Here is a 16,656-nt window from a genome sequence, read left to right as displayed (position 1 = left end):
TCTGAGGTGGAGGTGCGCGATATGCTACCTGGGTATCGCAATGCACGCTTATGGCCAACCTGGCAGGTAGTCACCAGTCCTTCCTCTTCGGATACTACCTTGTACATGGTGACCCATCATGCAAGGTGGTATACAAGCACGATTGGTAGTCAGTAGAAATCAAGGCCAGCATGCATGCGGATTGTATTGGCGTGCAAGGTACAGCATGGATTGTGTTAGATGAGCTGGAGGCTTTTAGTATGGAGTGCGCCACATTATAGGAAGGAGGCTTCATCAAGCATGCCTTGGCGACAGCGGTCCCTTGATGTACAGCAGCGCGTGCCCAGATGCCAAGACGCTGATCGGTTGTGCTTCAAGAAGATAACGATGGCGCGCGATACCAAATGCTACCAGCTGCCCTCCGAGGTTCTCTGATCGGAGGTTCGCTCCATTGCCGACTATCAAGTCGCTGGAATGGTTGCGAAGATGGTGTGAAGGTCGGATGGAAGCGGCTTTGTGTCGGTGTCAGTACCGGTGGGTGACAAGAACAATCAACTACCCTGCAGTCTTAACAACGCATGCTTGAGAAGATGGGAAAGGCTGGTACGACTGACAATAAGACTTCATGTTGATATTAAGAAAGTTTGTTTTATTATCTATAGTTATTCGTTAAACTGCCGTTGTTGTTAGCCAGGAGGGGTTTGAATTCAGCTGGAAATCGCCACAATCGACACGTGATCTGACAGCCATAGGTGGGAGCATGTCGTTCCGATCAGAGCTAGCTTCACTAGTAAGCAACCGAGCCTCAACAGTTCAGATGGTACATGGGACGGGTCGTTGGGGGTACGATGGAATTTGGTGTTTTCCATGGCATGTGAGTGGGGATGGCGGGGCCGCATTGAACCGCCGACGGTGCCTGGAACACGGTCCCACCATTGCGTCACCAGCAAACAGAACTCATGCTTGAACAACATTCAGACCACGCGCTGGACGTTGTCTCGAGACTCTGGGGTGATGGCAAAAACATCAAGTCTAGAGGAAGACGTGGTAGCACTGGCTGAACAACACGTCGTTCTTGATTCTTCATGCAAGCCTACATGTCATTCGATGTGGGCATCGTTGGGGTTCAGAAAATATCACATGCTTTGCAAGCGGGGTAGCTTTTCTTCAGGGGGCTGTGCCCACTAAGTCTTCATTAATGAGTCTATATAGTCATTAATCGTGAATCTCGTCGTAAGCCCACTACCGCAAAGGCAGGTAGGGTTGATCGGATGTTCATGATGCCTGGTAGCCCCTCAAGCATTTACATCTTGGCCTCAATCTTCTTGAGGCACTCGGGGAACTCCTTCCAGTCGTACATGATGGCACCGCACTTGGTCTCTTCGGTGAGGAGCTTGGCCATCTGATCCATCTTCTCCTTGCCCTCCTCGATGCCGTAGATGCCGACGTATCCGATGCAGGGGATGCCAGCGCGCATGGCAGCAGTAGCACCGCTCTTGCTGTCCTCGACAGTGACGGCCTCGGAAGGCTTGACGCCAAGCTGCTCGGCGGCGAACAGGTAGATCTTGGGGTCGGGCTTGGAGGAAGGAGGAGTGAGCGAAGTGGCGGCAGAGTAGACGTGCTCGGGAGGGAAGAAGTGGGCGATGCCAGCCTTCTCGATGGAGGCGACGACACGGCTCTTGGCAGAGGTAGAGACGACAGACATAGGGTATCCCTCTTTCTTCAGCCAGTTGAGCTGGTCAGTGACACCAGGGCACTCGACCGCCTTCTCGCTGAGCTTTTTGGTGACAGCGCCGAGCTCCTGTTGGACAAAGTCGTCCATCTCCTCGGGGGACATGGTGAAGTTGTGCTTCTTTTGCAGACCATTGAGCATACCGCGGAAGTTGTGGCCAACAAAGTCCTCGAGCAGCGAATCGGCTGTGTAGCGAGCCTCGATGTTGTGCTTCTCCATGACCTGGTTGGTAAGGTCGGCGCAGGCCTCGAAAGCAAAGCGCTCCGACTGAACAAGCGTGTTGTCGCAGTCGAGCATGATGTACTTGGCCTAAACATGTGTTAGCGGGGTACTGGCGGGGTACATTTCTACTACAAGATGACCTACCTTGCCCATGGTTGCGGTTGTGGAGTTGAACTGGGACTTGGAGAGTGGTAGTGGTGTCAATTGACGTTTGAGTACGAGTTTGATAGACAGTTGAAGTGTGGAGAAGTGGGTAGAGAGGATGGTGAGTTTCTGTTGGGAGAAAGTAAATAAATAAAGCAAAAGTAGCGCTTGCCAGGTGTCAGCGTGTCAAGGAGAGGGCGGTGCTGCGGCGGGGGGGAGTGCGAGTTACGTCATTGGCTGCACCTGGTGAGATTGCGCGGTCATTGGCCAGGCCCAAGTCGCCATCTCTCTCACCACTCTTCTCTCACCTTCGGATACCCCACATGGCTAATGCTTGGGATCGCGGGGTTGCAGCTCGACAAGCAATCCCCTTGGCACGTGACATTACTCTTACAATTAATCCCTCAGTCTTCCGTCTTCCGTCTTCAGACCGGCATGGCCAACTCGACGCGTATCCTCACCCGTCGTGCTTTCTGCAACCCGTGTTTTCCTTCACCCGCGCCTGCTTCCGGTTGGCGCCCGTGCCATTACAGCCTCACGCCATACGTTGCACACTGCCCAACCATAGACACCATGCATGACTTCACCTCGCATCCAAGAGTCTAGAGCTGCCAACAGGGTGCGGTGTGCACAGTGTGTAGTTCCTGCATACAACCTTGACCGGGGGATGCGCTTACACCCCCGCGCCTTCCTTGGTGTTCCACAAACCCGTACCGGTCTTGGTATCCCAACAACTGATGGAATTCCTTAATGGTTGATCTCATAGACTACATGCTATGAAAAATACCATCTTCATTTCCTTGGTTGCCTCAATCCCCAACCTGGCTCAACGGCCAACCTAGGTAGTTACATTGCCCCACCCCATGGTGGAGTACATGGTACTCTCAATCACCTTCGCCTACGTACCTGCCATTCAGCGATAAATTCCCTATACACAGCCTTGCTACCGTCCTCTTTAGCCCTTGCTCAATGTCGGTCGCCAGCAGTCTTCCTCTCAACCGGAGATGGAATAGATTTCTATCTCCATTTCCCCCATCGTCTTGTCTCCATCCAAGCTCATCACTAGATCAAACTCGCATCTTGTAAGCCTGGGGCCGTTATGCTTACTATGGTGCGTGCCCACTCCGAAATATGACCCCGGGGACTAAGTTACCGGCATCGGCCCGTCGTGGGGCGCAGGCGATCGCGACACTATGTACAACCTGCTGGATCAATCTCACGCAAGCCTTACCGGAGGTTCCGCGTCTGGGACTTGGTGCCATCCTGGAATGGCGACCTAGGAGTAGTCGGGGACTTGGCAGCGCAAGTTGCTCATGGAAAGGGGAGAGCAGAGAGAATCTAGGCCTTGCCTTGCAATCTTGGGGTTTGGACTGCAATCAGTTGGTTTGCGTCTGGTTCTTGACATATCGATCTGATTTCCCCATATCCAATTGCTGTAGATAGCTGCCATTTGGTTAGCTTGGCTGCGTGTGCACTTTTGTTCACATTTCCCTTGCCATGACTTTAGAGGCATTAGTTTGAATCGCATCACAGAAACAGAGCATAAGAGCTACTAGACAGAAAGAATTACGTTGATTAAAACGTCCACCTAGTTTCTCCCTGTTGTTTTACCACCGGCATGGATCTAGCGTTTGTTGGAAAAGTTCTAGAAGTGAGACAAGTCTGCTCTTGCGCTCCGGCCAGCGAAAACTGCATGCCCCACTTCAGCGTACTCCAGGGAGTCTTCGAAAGACTCCTAAGCCGGAAGAACAGCGCTCAAGCGTCGTGATGCTTGTTGGAATTACGGAAAAGTCACCCGCGATACAGGCACGGCGTGACATCGCGAACGCACGCAGATTGCCGATCGAGTAGAAGTCGTACAAGATGAAATTGCATCTTGTCAATCCATGAGAGTACAATACCGGCCTCTGCTTCCGTACGTGCGCAGATCCTATATCAGATGGAGCAGTAGTAAGCGCGACATATCCCACGAAGCAGGGATAAGCCGGATTCGTCGACTTTCCGCCAAGAAAGACAGCGAGAGCAATATACACACAAATCTACTCTTGCCTTTTACAGATGTGATCTAGTTCTTTTCCGTTGACTTAGGCAGCCTCGGAAAGATCGTTCAGCAATTGGCTCTGCGACGCGACACGGACCCTTCATCAACGCTTCCAAGCATCATCTTCATTGCCAGAGTAAGCTGGAGATTCCGGTCCTCGTTACCGGCGAACCCGCCCGGAACAATTATCGAAGTCAAAGCCAAGCAGCCCTGCCTTTGTATGCCCGGAAAAGTGGCCGCTGAACACAAATACTGCCAGGCATCAGCAATTGAAGTTGTCGCCCTGCCAACTCAAGGGTACCTCATCGGCAAGAATCCATCACAGGTCGCTCAGGGGGGGAAAGCAAGTGACCAGAGGCATATACGACGGCCACCTTACGGCTTTGAGGTCCTATAATAGGAAGGCTCACTTGTCACCATCCGTCCTCATAATGACGAGCATGATGAGAGGCTACTGTCATTGCAACATCCCGATAGATGGCCAGATTGGACCTCTTGGAGTGCTACACTCGAGGGAAGCGATGTGATGATGACCGAGAAACTGTGTTATGGTTTGCCAAATTATCACACATGCAATACCGCGATTTTGTATTCAATCAGCATCTAAGTGAATTGCCGGACCACTAAATAGGTAGCGCTTTCTGATACAGGAAAGGGTGGCAGAAAAGGGTTACCTGCCTAGACAAGATCACGAGTAATGCTGGGCTACACCAAGGTCTAGACACGGAAAGATAGATGCCATGACAATTCAAGAAAAGATCGCCATGAATTACACGAGTTGTTTGTGTGGCTTCGGTACCATTTCGTATTGCTTACTGTCGTCGGCGAATGAGATGAACATCCAGCCTAACCTATTATGGTGGAGATGAAATCTATCACACCACACTACAATTTCGCTTTCAACACCTTTATTCGAGGTATTGATGGTGGTGGTGCAGGTAGCGTCTATTGTCCCAAGATTTTGCGTAGGATAACAGAGGTAGAGTTCAAGTGGGTGAAAAAGTAACGAACAGAGTCAGCCAGTCTAACACAGAGTTTCGGCTTTTCTTATCTTATCTCATCTCATCTCATCTCATCTCATCGGCAAATTTTTGGTGCTCTAGTAAGCACGCCGCGTTCTGGTCGTTGCTCAGGTGTCAGGGGGAGAAGTGCCTAGAAGTCCGATCATCAATAAGACAGGAAAACAACTCAATTCTCTCATTTGTGACTTATATAGTTAACCCTGAAGCCCTCACTTCTTTGTACCTCAACGCCCCATCTATTCTGTCGGATGTGGGAGAACAGAGTAGAAAAGAGGCAGAAGGTTGTTGTATTGAGAGAGCTACATGAAGCGATTATATACACAACTAAGATGAGTAAGCAGGTGACGGGGAGTCACGTGAGATACAGTTCACAGTGTACTAGGTGAACCGAGGTGCCAGGCTGACATATTCGATACCCGTAAAACATACACATTGCACCCTCCTTCCAACCCAGGATCACTATCACTATCATGAAATCCTTCTTTACCATCCTCGTTGCGACGGTCGCTACACTCCTAGGCTCTGCTATGGCCGAAAACAAATGCGGGCCCTGAGGTGAAATTGTCACATGTGTTCAGACGGAGTCGGCGGAATCGGTACGGCCGACGGGCATCTCAGTTCTTGCACTGTAGTCTGTGCCAAAGGTCAGAAATCAGCTTGCTGTGTACGTGTTCTGAATATCAACCCCTACAGTCCGTTTATACTAATAAATGTAGGACCCTGGTTGTTATTGACCCCCAGAACCCGGCATAGCATCGAGTACAGCTCTGATAGGCAATTCGATGAGGAACCCGAAGGTGAGCCATCTACATAAACTTGATCGAGATCTGGGTTGACAAGTTCTTAGGTGGACCATACCTTGAAGAAAGCATTGCGAGGAAGGAATTGTACCACACGCCAAGAAATTTGTACCCGCCTGCAATTCCGATGTTTGTAGTCATATCAGCAGAAAACATCAATTCTTCCTTCCTTCCTGTATGGTTATCAACACCTGCCTATCATTTTTGACGTTATCGCATTGTGAACCTGATGAAGGTGGAGAAAACGTGCGTGAACTTGTTGTATTGGAGCTACGGGAGAAGGGAGAATATCTATGGTGCGCGCACGGAGCAGCTGACTAATCAGTGCCTGGCCAATCAGAGCACGGGAAGCCTGATTCACCGTGAATACTAGTGAAGGCTCTCACCGCGTCTCGACAGAACCCCTCCACCCTCTACACACCCTATGACTGACAAGGCTGTTAGATTGCATCATCGTGAAGAGGTCTTGCTGCGATCTGTCAAAGCGACGAGAGTTTTTGACGCGCATTGTACGTAAAAGGTGGGAATAACTCTGGATACCTAGGTACCTACAGCGAGCTGAAGGGGTAAGACTACTTAGGTAGATGATGTTACGGGTCTTGATTGTAAGACATGAAACCCTGGAAGTTTCCCATGCTGTAGTCGGATATTTGCGCTCGAGTGCGCATCTGAGCTATGCTGCCACGTGCATGTGCTGTCGTTGGAAAGAAATGTTGCACACCACAGGAGCGGAACTTAGGTTTGTCAGATGCCCCCACGGAGTGACGATGCTGTAAGTCTATTGATAGCAGAAAACCTTGGAAGCATTGAATCAGGGAAAAAGCTTAGCTCTCTACCCTCTTCTGGTTGCAACTCCACGTGTGTCTATATCTTAGTGTAATCTTTGTTGTTGAAGTGTGCATATCTTTGATCTTCCAACTTATGGCTCTAGGACAGCACGGTAGCTAATGCAGGGACCAATAATCGGCTTTTCTTGGACTTACCTACGCTCTCGCGGGGTCTCTCTCACCTGTGCAAGCCCCACACTGCCCCTCAACAAGCGCGTCTGCCTATTTATGCCATCATCCTAGCTCTCTATATCTACTCTCCTCGAAGAACCCAACAACTGCCAAGTTGCGCTGTCTACTAGAATATACTTGACGCCATCTCTCCACGTGATACTTCATACGATCTATCTTTGCCATCGTAACAGTAACCACAATGTTAGCCTCGAAACCAACCATTGTTTCCCTGCCTTACGTCACCTTCTCTCAACGCCACAAAGATACCAATAAGCAGCATTGCATCGCGGCTCAACTGCGAAAGCAGGCCCGTGCCGAAGGCCTTAATGTCAGCTGTCTGATCGAGAAAAGGGAAATCATTCATGTCCTCATCGAACAGCAGAAGTACGGCGGCGCAAAACCACATATCGAGAACACCGTCGACACCAAGCGCCATACCTTCTTCGACCTTCCTGGTGAGATACGCAACAAGATCTACAACTACCTTCTGTACAACGACCGCCTCATCGTCGTACGTCACCAAGGTCTTGTTCCATTCACAAGAAAAGTCATGGTCTTCCCATTGACAATGCACTATATGGTTGCTCAATCTCGGAAGCCACCACCGGAGAAGAAGCAGATACCAGACAGTCGAGTTACCCAGCTCCTCAACACGTCATGGGCGAACCGTGAACTCCACCAAGAGTACCGCAGCTACTTCTTAGCTAAGCATATGTTTCACGTGGTAGGTCCGAACGGCGCCCCGTACATCGATTTCTTCGACCAAATTGGCCCGATCGCTCGCGCTAGCATCGCAGACGTTGTCTTGGACAACTCAAACTTCTGGTCCTACAACGGTCTCCATTACTGGATGCCGTACCTCGCCGGCTTGCACACACTCAACATATACATGCATCTAGGCCATCTCGTCCACATCGACGTGTACATTCTAATACGTGCTTATGTCTTGGGTGATACTATACGTTGCGAGGAGTTTTAGGACCCGTCGGTGTATAACCCTGGGTTTTACACTTTGTCAGCCCTGCAGAAGTTGGAGATCAATTGCGCTGTTCCTAATTGAAAGATGAATACACAGGCATATAGGCTGAGAAGGGAGAAGTTGAACACGCACCTGTGCGGTGTTGTATTGTAAACTGTGGAAAAGGCAATGGAAGAGAGGTGTGTTGAGTTTATGGTTAGGTGTGTCAAAGCCGGCGCAGTAAGGGTCAGGGACACGAATACTGGCGCCTGTTACTAGGTGAGACACGAGAAGATTGCCGGCAAGCGATCCCAAAATGCGAGTTACGACTGTCACCGTTTGGTATTTTCTGGATATTGTTCAGTATGTGAGAAGCAAGGAGTCTTTAGATATAGTGTCAAGATGCTGGGCGAATACTTCGTATTGTGTGTGGGCAGGTGCTGCTGTTTGGTAGTATTTATTATATAATCATGTAGGCTTTTTGCTATGCATACAATCAATTCCAATCATGCATTATCGTACAGATCACATAGTCGTAAAGTCCTTCCCTCCTCCAGCCGCGTCATAGGAGTGGCAGCTTCTATTTCTTTGTGTCCTCCTTGGCCTTGTCCGCCAACTTGGACGCTTCGTCGCTCTTCTTTTGCAAGATCTCGGAGATCTCAGAGACAGTGTCTTTGAGAATCTTCTGCGCCTCATCACCGTGCTTCTGTGCCGCCTCTTGGAGCTGACTCAGCTTGGGTAGAATCTGGTCACCACCAGGAATCTTCTTGAGGTATTGCTCATAGTCGCCGAACCCAGACTCTTTCGCTTTGTTTGCAGCGCTCTTGACGTATGACTCAAGGTCACCGGTGTCACCCTTCTCGACGGCGGACTTGACGCGCTGATATAGCTCCTGAACATTACCTCCCTTCAACACATCAGCGTTCTCCTCGACGATCTTCTTAACCTGAGGGTTCTTGTCGAGGTAGGGCTTGGCCTGCTCCATACCCTTGTTCCACGCCTCATCACCCATCTTCTTCAGCTTCTCAACCTTCTCTTGTACAATGTTCCTGATCTTCTCGATGTTCGACGCGCTCATGCCAGTCTTGACTACATCGCTGATTTGCTGCCATGTCCTGTCGACCTCCTTCTTGGCCTCAGGACCGTACTTGTCGCCATACTCCTTGAGCTTGTCGATGTTACCACCCAACTTTTCCTTGAGCTGAGGGTGGTTGTCCATGATCTGCTGCGAAGCATCACCAGCAAGCTCTGAGATGCGGCTCAGATGCTTGGTGATAACATCCCAGGTCTTGTGTGCAGTGACAAGGCTCATGTCGCCGTTGCCGAGGACCTGTCGCATCTCGTCATATGCTTCGCGCACAATCTGGTCCACCTCACTACCGTGTTTAGCCCGGATAGCGTCGAGATCATCAAAGGCGGAGTCGACATAGCTCTTTGCGCCGGGGATGAAAGCAGCGTAACTCTGAGCGGCCTGTCGCAACCATTGCAATGCCTCGTTAGGCTCGGGTGTCTGCTCCTTGATCTTGTTGGTGGCCGAGCTAACGTAGCCTTTAGCAGTCTTGGAAGCCTGAACGACATCGCGGACGCCTGATTGTCTGTAAAAGATGTATCCAACGGTCACAGCGGCAGCAGCACCAGAGACAGCGCCAATTGCCGCATGTGACCCAGCGCCGGCGTTGCTAGAGCTTGCTGACTCTGTGGACTGAAAGCGAGGCTTTTGGGCGCGGAATTGAGGATTGGCTACCCTCGCAGCTGGGCGACGTGCACAGCGAGCTGCGAAGCGTGCATTCTGTGTTGCTTGCCTTGAAAACATGGTAAATTGATGAGATTAAGTTGTGAATTGGCAAGGTTGAGAACGAGTCCAAATGCAATTGGAGAAATTGGATATTTGCAAAATGGCAATGTGTGATGGGAGAAAGTTCGACAAGGGATCCAGACTTTAAGAGGCCTGCAAACAAAGTACAAGCTCCCGAAGGGATGACGTCGCCATGATGATGGACAGCGCTAGTCTCTTTACGGTCGCGCTAGTATGCAAAGCCGTAGGTTCCACCCAACGTCATTGGATTGTCAGGGCACTAGCATTTAAGCTTAACCTCCCCGCCTTTTTATTTCACATGTGTCAGTGCATCGCAATGAACGCTAGCGAACAGGTTTCCAGGCTCTACAAAGACGTTACGGTTGGTCAAGTGGCAAATAAAATTGATATTACGTACCTATCTCAATGTGTAGCGAACCCCGCTAGGTCCAGATTTGAACACCTTTCTTCGACGTACTGTCCGACTAAATTAAGAATACGGGAAATCATGGCAATGTGCGGGGCCAAATTGGTGCAGTGAAATACGAGCAGGATCTCATAGTCGAGAAAAGCAAAAGTCTAGATTTCCATCGGCACAGGTATACATATACGCACCATTCATCCAAGCATCAAATCAATCAGGACACGTAATCATCATAGATACTCAAGGTACCACCGTACACGATCACTAGGCAATGTTGGTGACCTCCTGCCGAGGGAAGGTGAGGGGCGAGCCAACTCCAAACATGCCAATAATGCAAGTCGGATTGCGGCATGATAGCCACAGTCATTGCATGATACAATAGTGATAGCTACTTCATGCCCGTCACGGCTACGTGAACATAAAATCCCAGCTAATCATCCTCTTGTTATACGGTAGAATTCAATGTTCGGTCCTCGTTAGCTACGTCAATTATATACACTCAAAACATCATCTTGGCTCTCTAGGATAGCCTCGGCTTAGCCTTCAACTGCATCAACCTTGGTGGCTTTGTTTGGCTCACCTTTATTCGAACTTTTGCGTTTTCTCTTCCCACCCTTTGCCTCGTCCTCTTGTCCAATGTTCTCTCTCAGTCTGCGCTCCCGTTCTCTTTTCTCTGCTTTTCCTTCTTCTGTTTTTCTCTCCTTGATTGCTACATCAACGCAATACTCTAAATGGGCCTTGAATCCGCCCCAAGTCTCTTGATCTGTGTTCCAATGCTCCCACTTGATACACAGCCACTCCAACTTCCTCAATTCGTCTACCCCTCCATACAAGTCTAGCGCTCCACGTTCGTATATTCTCTTGTTCTCCTCGCTCGCGCCAGCGTATGCAGCTTCAAAGGCCTCTATGGCTGGCTTTACCGAAGTAGGGGGGATTAGAATGACAGTTCCTTCATCGCCGCCAATACCGATGGTGAAGCAGTCGAAGTGACCGAGTTGTATGTTATCGATGCCTTGTATCGATGTGTAGTCGTAAGGGAAAAGCGAGAATCCTAAATCCATAGAATCGTCGCAGAGAAACGTACAATCTGCGGTACCAACCTCTTCCTGGCTGAATAACAACCCAGAATCTGGATTACCTTCGGGGAAGTATCCGTTAGATATGCGCAGAAACTCCTTGTAATCTTCGGGTAGCTTTCCATTGGGTAGCATCGGTTTATCGTCCTCCGCGTTCGGTGCTGGGTTTTGTGCCAGTCGCTTCTCAAGCTCTTCGATCTGCGCTTCAGTCACACCGGGTCGTAAGAACGTGTCTGGCGCTGTGTTCCCAACAACGTTCATCACCCTGCCTGATTCGGGATCTAGTTTGCGTGCTGCAACGTAATTCTGGTCAAGAATCTGAAGTAGTTGACGTATCGACTTATCCGCGTGAGGGCGATCCGGTCCGTGAATGAAGCGTTTCTCCATAAGCTCACAGCCCTCTTGGACGAATCTCTTTAGTGTTTCTTCGTCTATTTGCAGAATCTTTCCCAGTGCAACATCCTTGAGGATCTTCCATATGCGCAGAGATTGTGATAGGCCCAGATGTCTGTCTTGCCATTTCCGGAACTCGTACTCTTCTAAGTACTTGTCTCCACTCTTTTCTTGTAGCTGACGATATCGCTCTGCCATTTCATGTCGCACCAACTCCTTCGCTACATCATCCCTGCCTGCCAGCACAGCAACCTCTACCAATGCCGCAAGGGTAAAATAATCTGTTTTAGGCACAAGGTCGCTATCATCGGAGAGTGATCTCAGACGTTTCGTTGTGATATGCAGGTCTTCGTCACGCAGAGATCCCTTGAGTATCCTCTCTCGCATATCTTGTGGAAGCCCATCGGTCCAACCTTCAACCACTACTCTTTGCCGTTTTTCGTTTTGTTCGCCAGAAATAGGGCCATTGAGGATCTTTTCTAAGCTAGGATTCTTAGCAAATGACGGGATTGTATCGGTGGCGTCCCATGCATAGTATATGCATCTTAGCGTGTCTTCGGCAAACGCGTAGTCGAATTCCAAGCCATGGCCGTACTTCCATAGAGTGTTGATGAGTTGGTTCGCATACTCAGGATATCCGAGAGCAAACAGATCTACAGCTGTCTTCTGAATAGACTTGTATGAGTCAGAGGACTGTTTAGAGGAGAGAATAGAGGATTTGTCCCAAGGGAGTAGTGGTAGAGGTGCGGAAGCCATGGTGGATGGCAGTTTGTAACTACAGGCATAGCTACCTCTTGTACTCAAGCTGGAATCTTATCTCGGAGAATGGAACCGTCTTGGTATGCAGATCAGACGGGCAGCAGCCTGATCTGAGGATAGAGTTCAAGGCACCATAGTCGTAAAAGATAAGCTCAGGCTGCGATATGCAAAATGACGTAGCGTTCGACAGACTGAATAACAACGGTTACTTCATGATACTAATGAGATTTGGTTTGTGAAAGAAGCTTGCGCAAGCAACCTTGACATGGTGCGCAAGCATAGGAAGTGGGTTTCAATGCTCGGGATGACGTAACGTGGTTTCGTTCTGACGCGATCGCGTCGCGTGACAGCAAGATCGCATAAACCATTGCTTCCCTCTCCACACGACTTGTAGATATATTCAAGTATCTGGACTAACACTCCAACGAGCCAAACGTGTGCGACGTTCAGTACGCCGATTAACCAGGACTAGAGGAGCTAAAGCCATACCACCTGAACGTTGATAAGCAGCCTCCTCGGCAAACGCAGCGATCAGCTGAGCAACCCTCAGCACCTTGCTATCTCAACAATGGCATCTTCGGAAACAACACCCCTTTTGCGTCAAGAATCGACCACTTCATATGCCCCGGATGAAGAACATGAAGAACCTACGGCGCCTCGAAGTACATTTGCGCGCAATCTCGGTGCACTGGATGGGTTTGCGCTCCTGATAAGCATCGTCATCGGCTCAGGCGTCTTTTCGTCACCCGGTCCCATTGACGCGAATGTTCCCTCACCCGGCGCAGGACTCATCATCTGGCTTGTTGGTGGCATACTGGCATGGACTGGTGCGCTCACCATGGCGGAATTGGGCACCGCATTTCCGGGCGAAGGTGGGATCCAACCTTATCTGTCGTATATCTATGGCGATGTGTTTGGGTATATGGCTGCTTGGTCGTGGGTCGTTGCAACTATGCCAGCAACTCTTGCTATCCTTAGCATTGTGTTTGTAGAGTCTATCTACTCCAGCCTGGGTGTAAATGAGCCTGACCCACCCATGACGCATAAACTGTTGTCATTGCTTGTTCTGGTCTGTGTAACGACTATGAACTCCATCAGCACTAAGACGAGCACTCGCCTGTCCAGCTTCTTTGTTGCCATTAAGCTGCTTACAATATTACTCCTCATCATAGCTGGCCTCGTTGTGGTCTTCGTGTTCGTTGGAAAGAGCAAGGACCTGGGGGGTGGCGACTGGCACCAATGCAATTGGTTTTCGCCAAGGAATACTGTACTACCTGACGGGTCTCTGTTCGACTGGACGAAAGTTACCACGTGGGAGTCACTCGGCTTCTATAGCACGGCCCTATACGGGGCACTGTGGGCATACTCTGGTTGGGACAAAGCCAATTACGTCGCCGCCGAACTGCGAAGTCCCAGCCGTCAACTACCTCTCTCCATTAACACAGCCATACCGACTATCATACTTTGTTATGTCGCGGCCAACGCTGTTTACTACGTGCTGCTTCCTTGGGAAGTAGTATCAACGACCGATGCTGCAGCAGTAGTAAGTTTCTGCATGATCTCAATATATTGAATGCCCACGTTGACGCCCACCAGACTGCAGTCACATACTTTCTTGGCAAGTCCGTTGCCTACTTCGCCACGGCGCTTATTTGTCTTGTCATTGCAGGATCGGCGCTTGGTAATTCTTTCGTTGCGGGAAGAATGACTGTCGCAGCGTCGAACAATAGCTGGTTCCCACATGTGTTGGGAACTGTAGGGTGTATTGGTACCTTCAAGCTCAGCAAGGCTAGCGAGGCAAATGAGCCTACAAATTTGGCCATGGATAATGGCGAGTCACCAATGTGAGTAAATTTAGACATGTTCACCCAGCGAAGATCTAATCCCCCCTAGCAACGCCCTCATCCTCAATACCGTCCTATCCGCTGTATACATTCTACTTGGGAACATGCGTATACTCTTGACACTCAACGGACTCGCCGAATACGCGTTCTTCTTCCTAACAGTACTTGGCGCTATCATTCTACGTTTTCGGGAACCGGATCTGCCGCGGCCAGTAAAACCCTTCATCGTCATCCCCATATTATTTGCTGTGATCAGTGGCTTCGTCGTAGTAAGGGGCGCTGTTTTTGCACCCATACAGGCTGCCATACTCGTGGGGATCTGGATGTGCGGTGTCGTATTCTATTGTGTCCGTCTGTGGTTCTTAGGAAAGAGGAGTAGGAGATCGCATTGAGTGCAAAGAAGATAGTGGGGGCAGGACGAGACTCTAGCATTACGTCCGTTTCTTACGATAAGGAAACTGACAAATAGTGTGGGATCATGACTGGAACGACACCACCTGTCATTTATTCGCATTACTCTTAGAGGTTGCTTCATGACCCGCCATTGAGTGGTACGTAGACTCATATCAGTAGACTCTGGGTGAGTCACTGTGGATATAAATTTCCGTAAAGGGGAACGAACTACTTATATACCCAACCCTGAGCAGCACTCTATCAATTCTCGCTGCATGATAGTATAGGTATCTATATAGAATGCAGCCCCGAGTATGTAGAGGCCTGTTAAGTGGTTCGTTAGGTATTCGACTATGAACTTTTGGCCATATCCTTTTCGCGGTCCTTTGCGTTAGTCTCCAATGCATCCCATTTAGCCTTCTCCTCAGGCCTCAAGGTACCAGGGAAGAATGTATCTCGCATACTTCGCCCAACATAAGGAAGGGTTTTCTCGACTTCCAGTAGACATTCCATCACTTTTGCATCACCGATAACCTTTTCGAATTTCAGAGGAATGCCAAAGTCTTCCGGCCGGCGTTTCCAACCAGCCACGAAGACGTTCTGGACGATGCCGATCCCTCCAACGGCAAGAAGAAACCAAGTATTTTCTTGTATGCCAGCAGCAGTGATAAGTAATAGGATCCAGCATAAAGCGAGTCCAATGACGGTAACCCTGGTTTTGTACGATGCCGATACGTTGACGTTCATGGGTCCTGCAGCCAGATCCTCGAGATCTAAGCCCTTCGCTTGTCCGATGATCACGATGGCATGCTGACTACCGTTGCCTCTAGTCAGAATGACAGTCTTCTTGGAGTCTTTTCGGCAGGCCCATTTCTCTTTCGCCCACTGGGAGAGGCTGCCGCTGAGCAGAACCAGGAACATACCCGCAGCTGTGACTAGCAGAACGGACCAGTCTCCGAATAAGAAGCATGGAATTGCACCCATGAGTAGCTGTATTACAGCCGTCGCAAGGCCAATTATGTAGTCCTTGACCCGTAAATGACCTGGCCGGGCTTTCTCCGCGCTATAAACAGATACGCAGAGACCAGCTTGTGTGGGTTTCTCAACAGCGGATCCCGACATTGACATCTCTTTCGCCCATTTATCATCGATCATTTTGTTGACGCGAGCGTGTATTGCTCCATTTGGATTTCCGGCATCCATCCAGCTCTCGTAGTCCCTCACTATACGGCCAAGAACCCAACTGCAGTTATCTCGTACGTAGCCAGTCTTTCCGTTAATCACTTTGCATGCGCAGTCGGGCAGCGGCATGAGCTTATTTTCGCCAACGGCAGAGACGACGGCCGTGACAGCGTAGGCTACCCATCCTGCATTCGTGGGCGTAATGTCAACAGCGACATCCAACCAGCGGTGAGACCATACATGCCTCTTGTATCGCACATTGTTGAAAACTTACCAAATGAGAATGCCACAGGTGTGATACCCGAGCCAGCAAGCTGTGCGAGGGCGCGAGCGACCACATCGCCGCCGAGTATGAGAAGAACAGAAAAAACGTCCGATGGGTTCTTCCACTGCGCGGAGAATTCTTGTGAAGAAGCCCCGAAGTCGAGAACGCGGCGGACGAGATGAGCAGGAAGTGCAGGCATCACCAAAAGTGTGCAGTTTTCACCGATAGACGAGGGCAACGAAAGTGTATTCTTTGAAACGCCAAATCAATTTGTATAAACGTGTTTTTGTGTTACGGGCTGTGCAGTCAGTGGCTTAGAGAGTTGCCTAATAGAGAGTTGCCTGAAGTCATGCATGGGAAGGCGAGTATGAATAGGACAGGCCAACATAAGCGGACAACGGAAAAACATGCCTCGGCACATTGACTTGATCTGCAAAGTGCGCTGAGCTTGGTGGGTTGGCCGGCGAATTGCACGATGGAATATGTTGATCGTGGCTCCAGCGCCCCTGCCAGCTGAACGAGCTGAACCAACGCTAACCGATCACGACGTCTGAGCCTCGTACAATCCTTAACTTTTCCGCAACACGTGCATGCAAAACCAATCACACGCTTGAGAAAACGCCATG

The 16,656-nt window shown here is 49.9% G+C and overlaps 6 protein-coding genes across 6 annotated transcripts; 2 read left to right on the top strand and 4 right to left on the bottom strand.

The window, feature by feature from the left end:
* Positions 1-1,282: 1,282 nt before the first annotated feature.
* PtrM4_034960 (HAD-superfamily hydrolase) lies at positions 1,283-2,086 on the bottom strand (the record flags this gene model as incomplete). Its single annotated transcript, XM_001939315.2, has 2 exons — positions 1,283-2,020; positions 2,078-2,086. 2 exons carry the CDS (start codon positions 2,084-2,086, stop codon positions 1,283-1,285), a joined length of 747 nt encoding a protein of 248 aa, XP_001939350.2.
* A 5,054-nt stretch (positions 2,087-7,140) lies between these two features.
* On the top strand, positions 7,141-7,920 carry PtrM4_034950 (uncharacterized protein; the record flags this gene model as incomplete). The annotated part of the gene is made up of 1 exon (XM_001939314.1): positions 7,141-7,920. The coding sequence occupies one exon, from the start codon at positions 7,141-7,143 to the stop codon at positions 7,918-7,920; it is 780 nt and encodes a 259-aa protein (XP_001939349.1).
* Positions 7,921-8,479: 559 nt separating this feature from the next.
* Positions 8,480-9,712, bottom strand: PtrM4_034940 (DUF3984 domain containing protein; the record flags this gene model as incomplete). Its single annotated transcript, XM_001939313.2, has 1 exon — positions 8,480-9,712. One exon carries the CDS (start codon positions 9,710-9,712, stop codon positions 8,480-8,482), a length of 1,233 nt encoding a protein of 410 aa, XP_001939348.1.
* A 942-nt stretch (positions 9,713-10,654) lies between these two features.
* Positions 10,655-12,343, bottom strand: PtrM4_034930 (SMI1-KNR4 domain containing protein; the record flags this gene model as incomplete). Its single annotated transcript, XM_001939312.1, has 1 exon — positions 10,655-12,343. The coding sequence occupies one exon, from the start codon at positions 12,341-12,343 to the stop codon at positions 10,655-10,657; it is 1,689 nt and encodes a 562-aa protein (XP_001939347.1).
* Positions 12,344-12,914: 571 nt separating this feature from the next.
* PtrM4_034920 (PotE, Amino acid transporter) lies at positions 12,915-14,582 on the top strand (the record flags this gene model as incomplete). Its single annotated transcript, XM_001939311.2, has 3 exons — positions 12,915-13,889; positions 13,943-14,190; positions 14,240-14,582. 3 exons carry the CDS (start codon positions 12,915-12,917, stop codon positions 14,580-14,582), a joined length of 1,566 nt encoding a protein of 521 aa, XP_001939346.1.
* A 352-nt stretch (positions 14,583-14,934) lies between these two features.
* Positions 14,935-16,229, bottom strand: PtrM4_034910 (uncharacterized protein; the record flags this gene model as incomplete). The annotated part of the gene is made up of 2 exons (XM_001939310.1): positions 14,935-15,950; positions 16,040-16,229. The coding sequence occupies 2 exons, from the start codon at positions 16,227-16,229 to the stop codon at positions 14,935-14,937; spliced, it is 1,206 nt and encodes a 401-aa protein (XP_001939345.1).
* Positions 16,230-16,656: the final 427 nt, after the last annotated feature.

Source organism: Pyrenophora tritici-repentis, chromosome 1 (genome assembly GCF_003171515.1).
Source record: "Pyrenophora tritici-repentis strain M4 chromosome 1, whole genome shotgun sequence".
Lineage (NCBI taxonomy): Eukaryota > Fungi > Ascomycota > Dothideomycetes > Pleosporales > Pleosporaceae > Pyrenophora > Pyrenophora tritici-repentis.
Note: the sequence above shows the minus strand (reverse complement) of the source record. Positions and strands in the feature narration are given on the sequence as shown.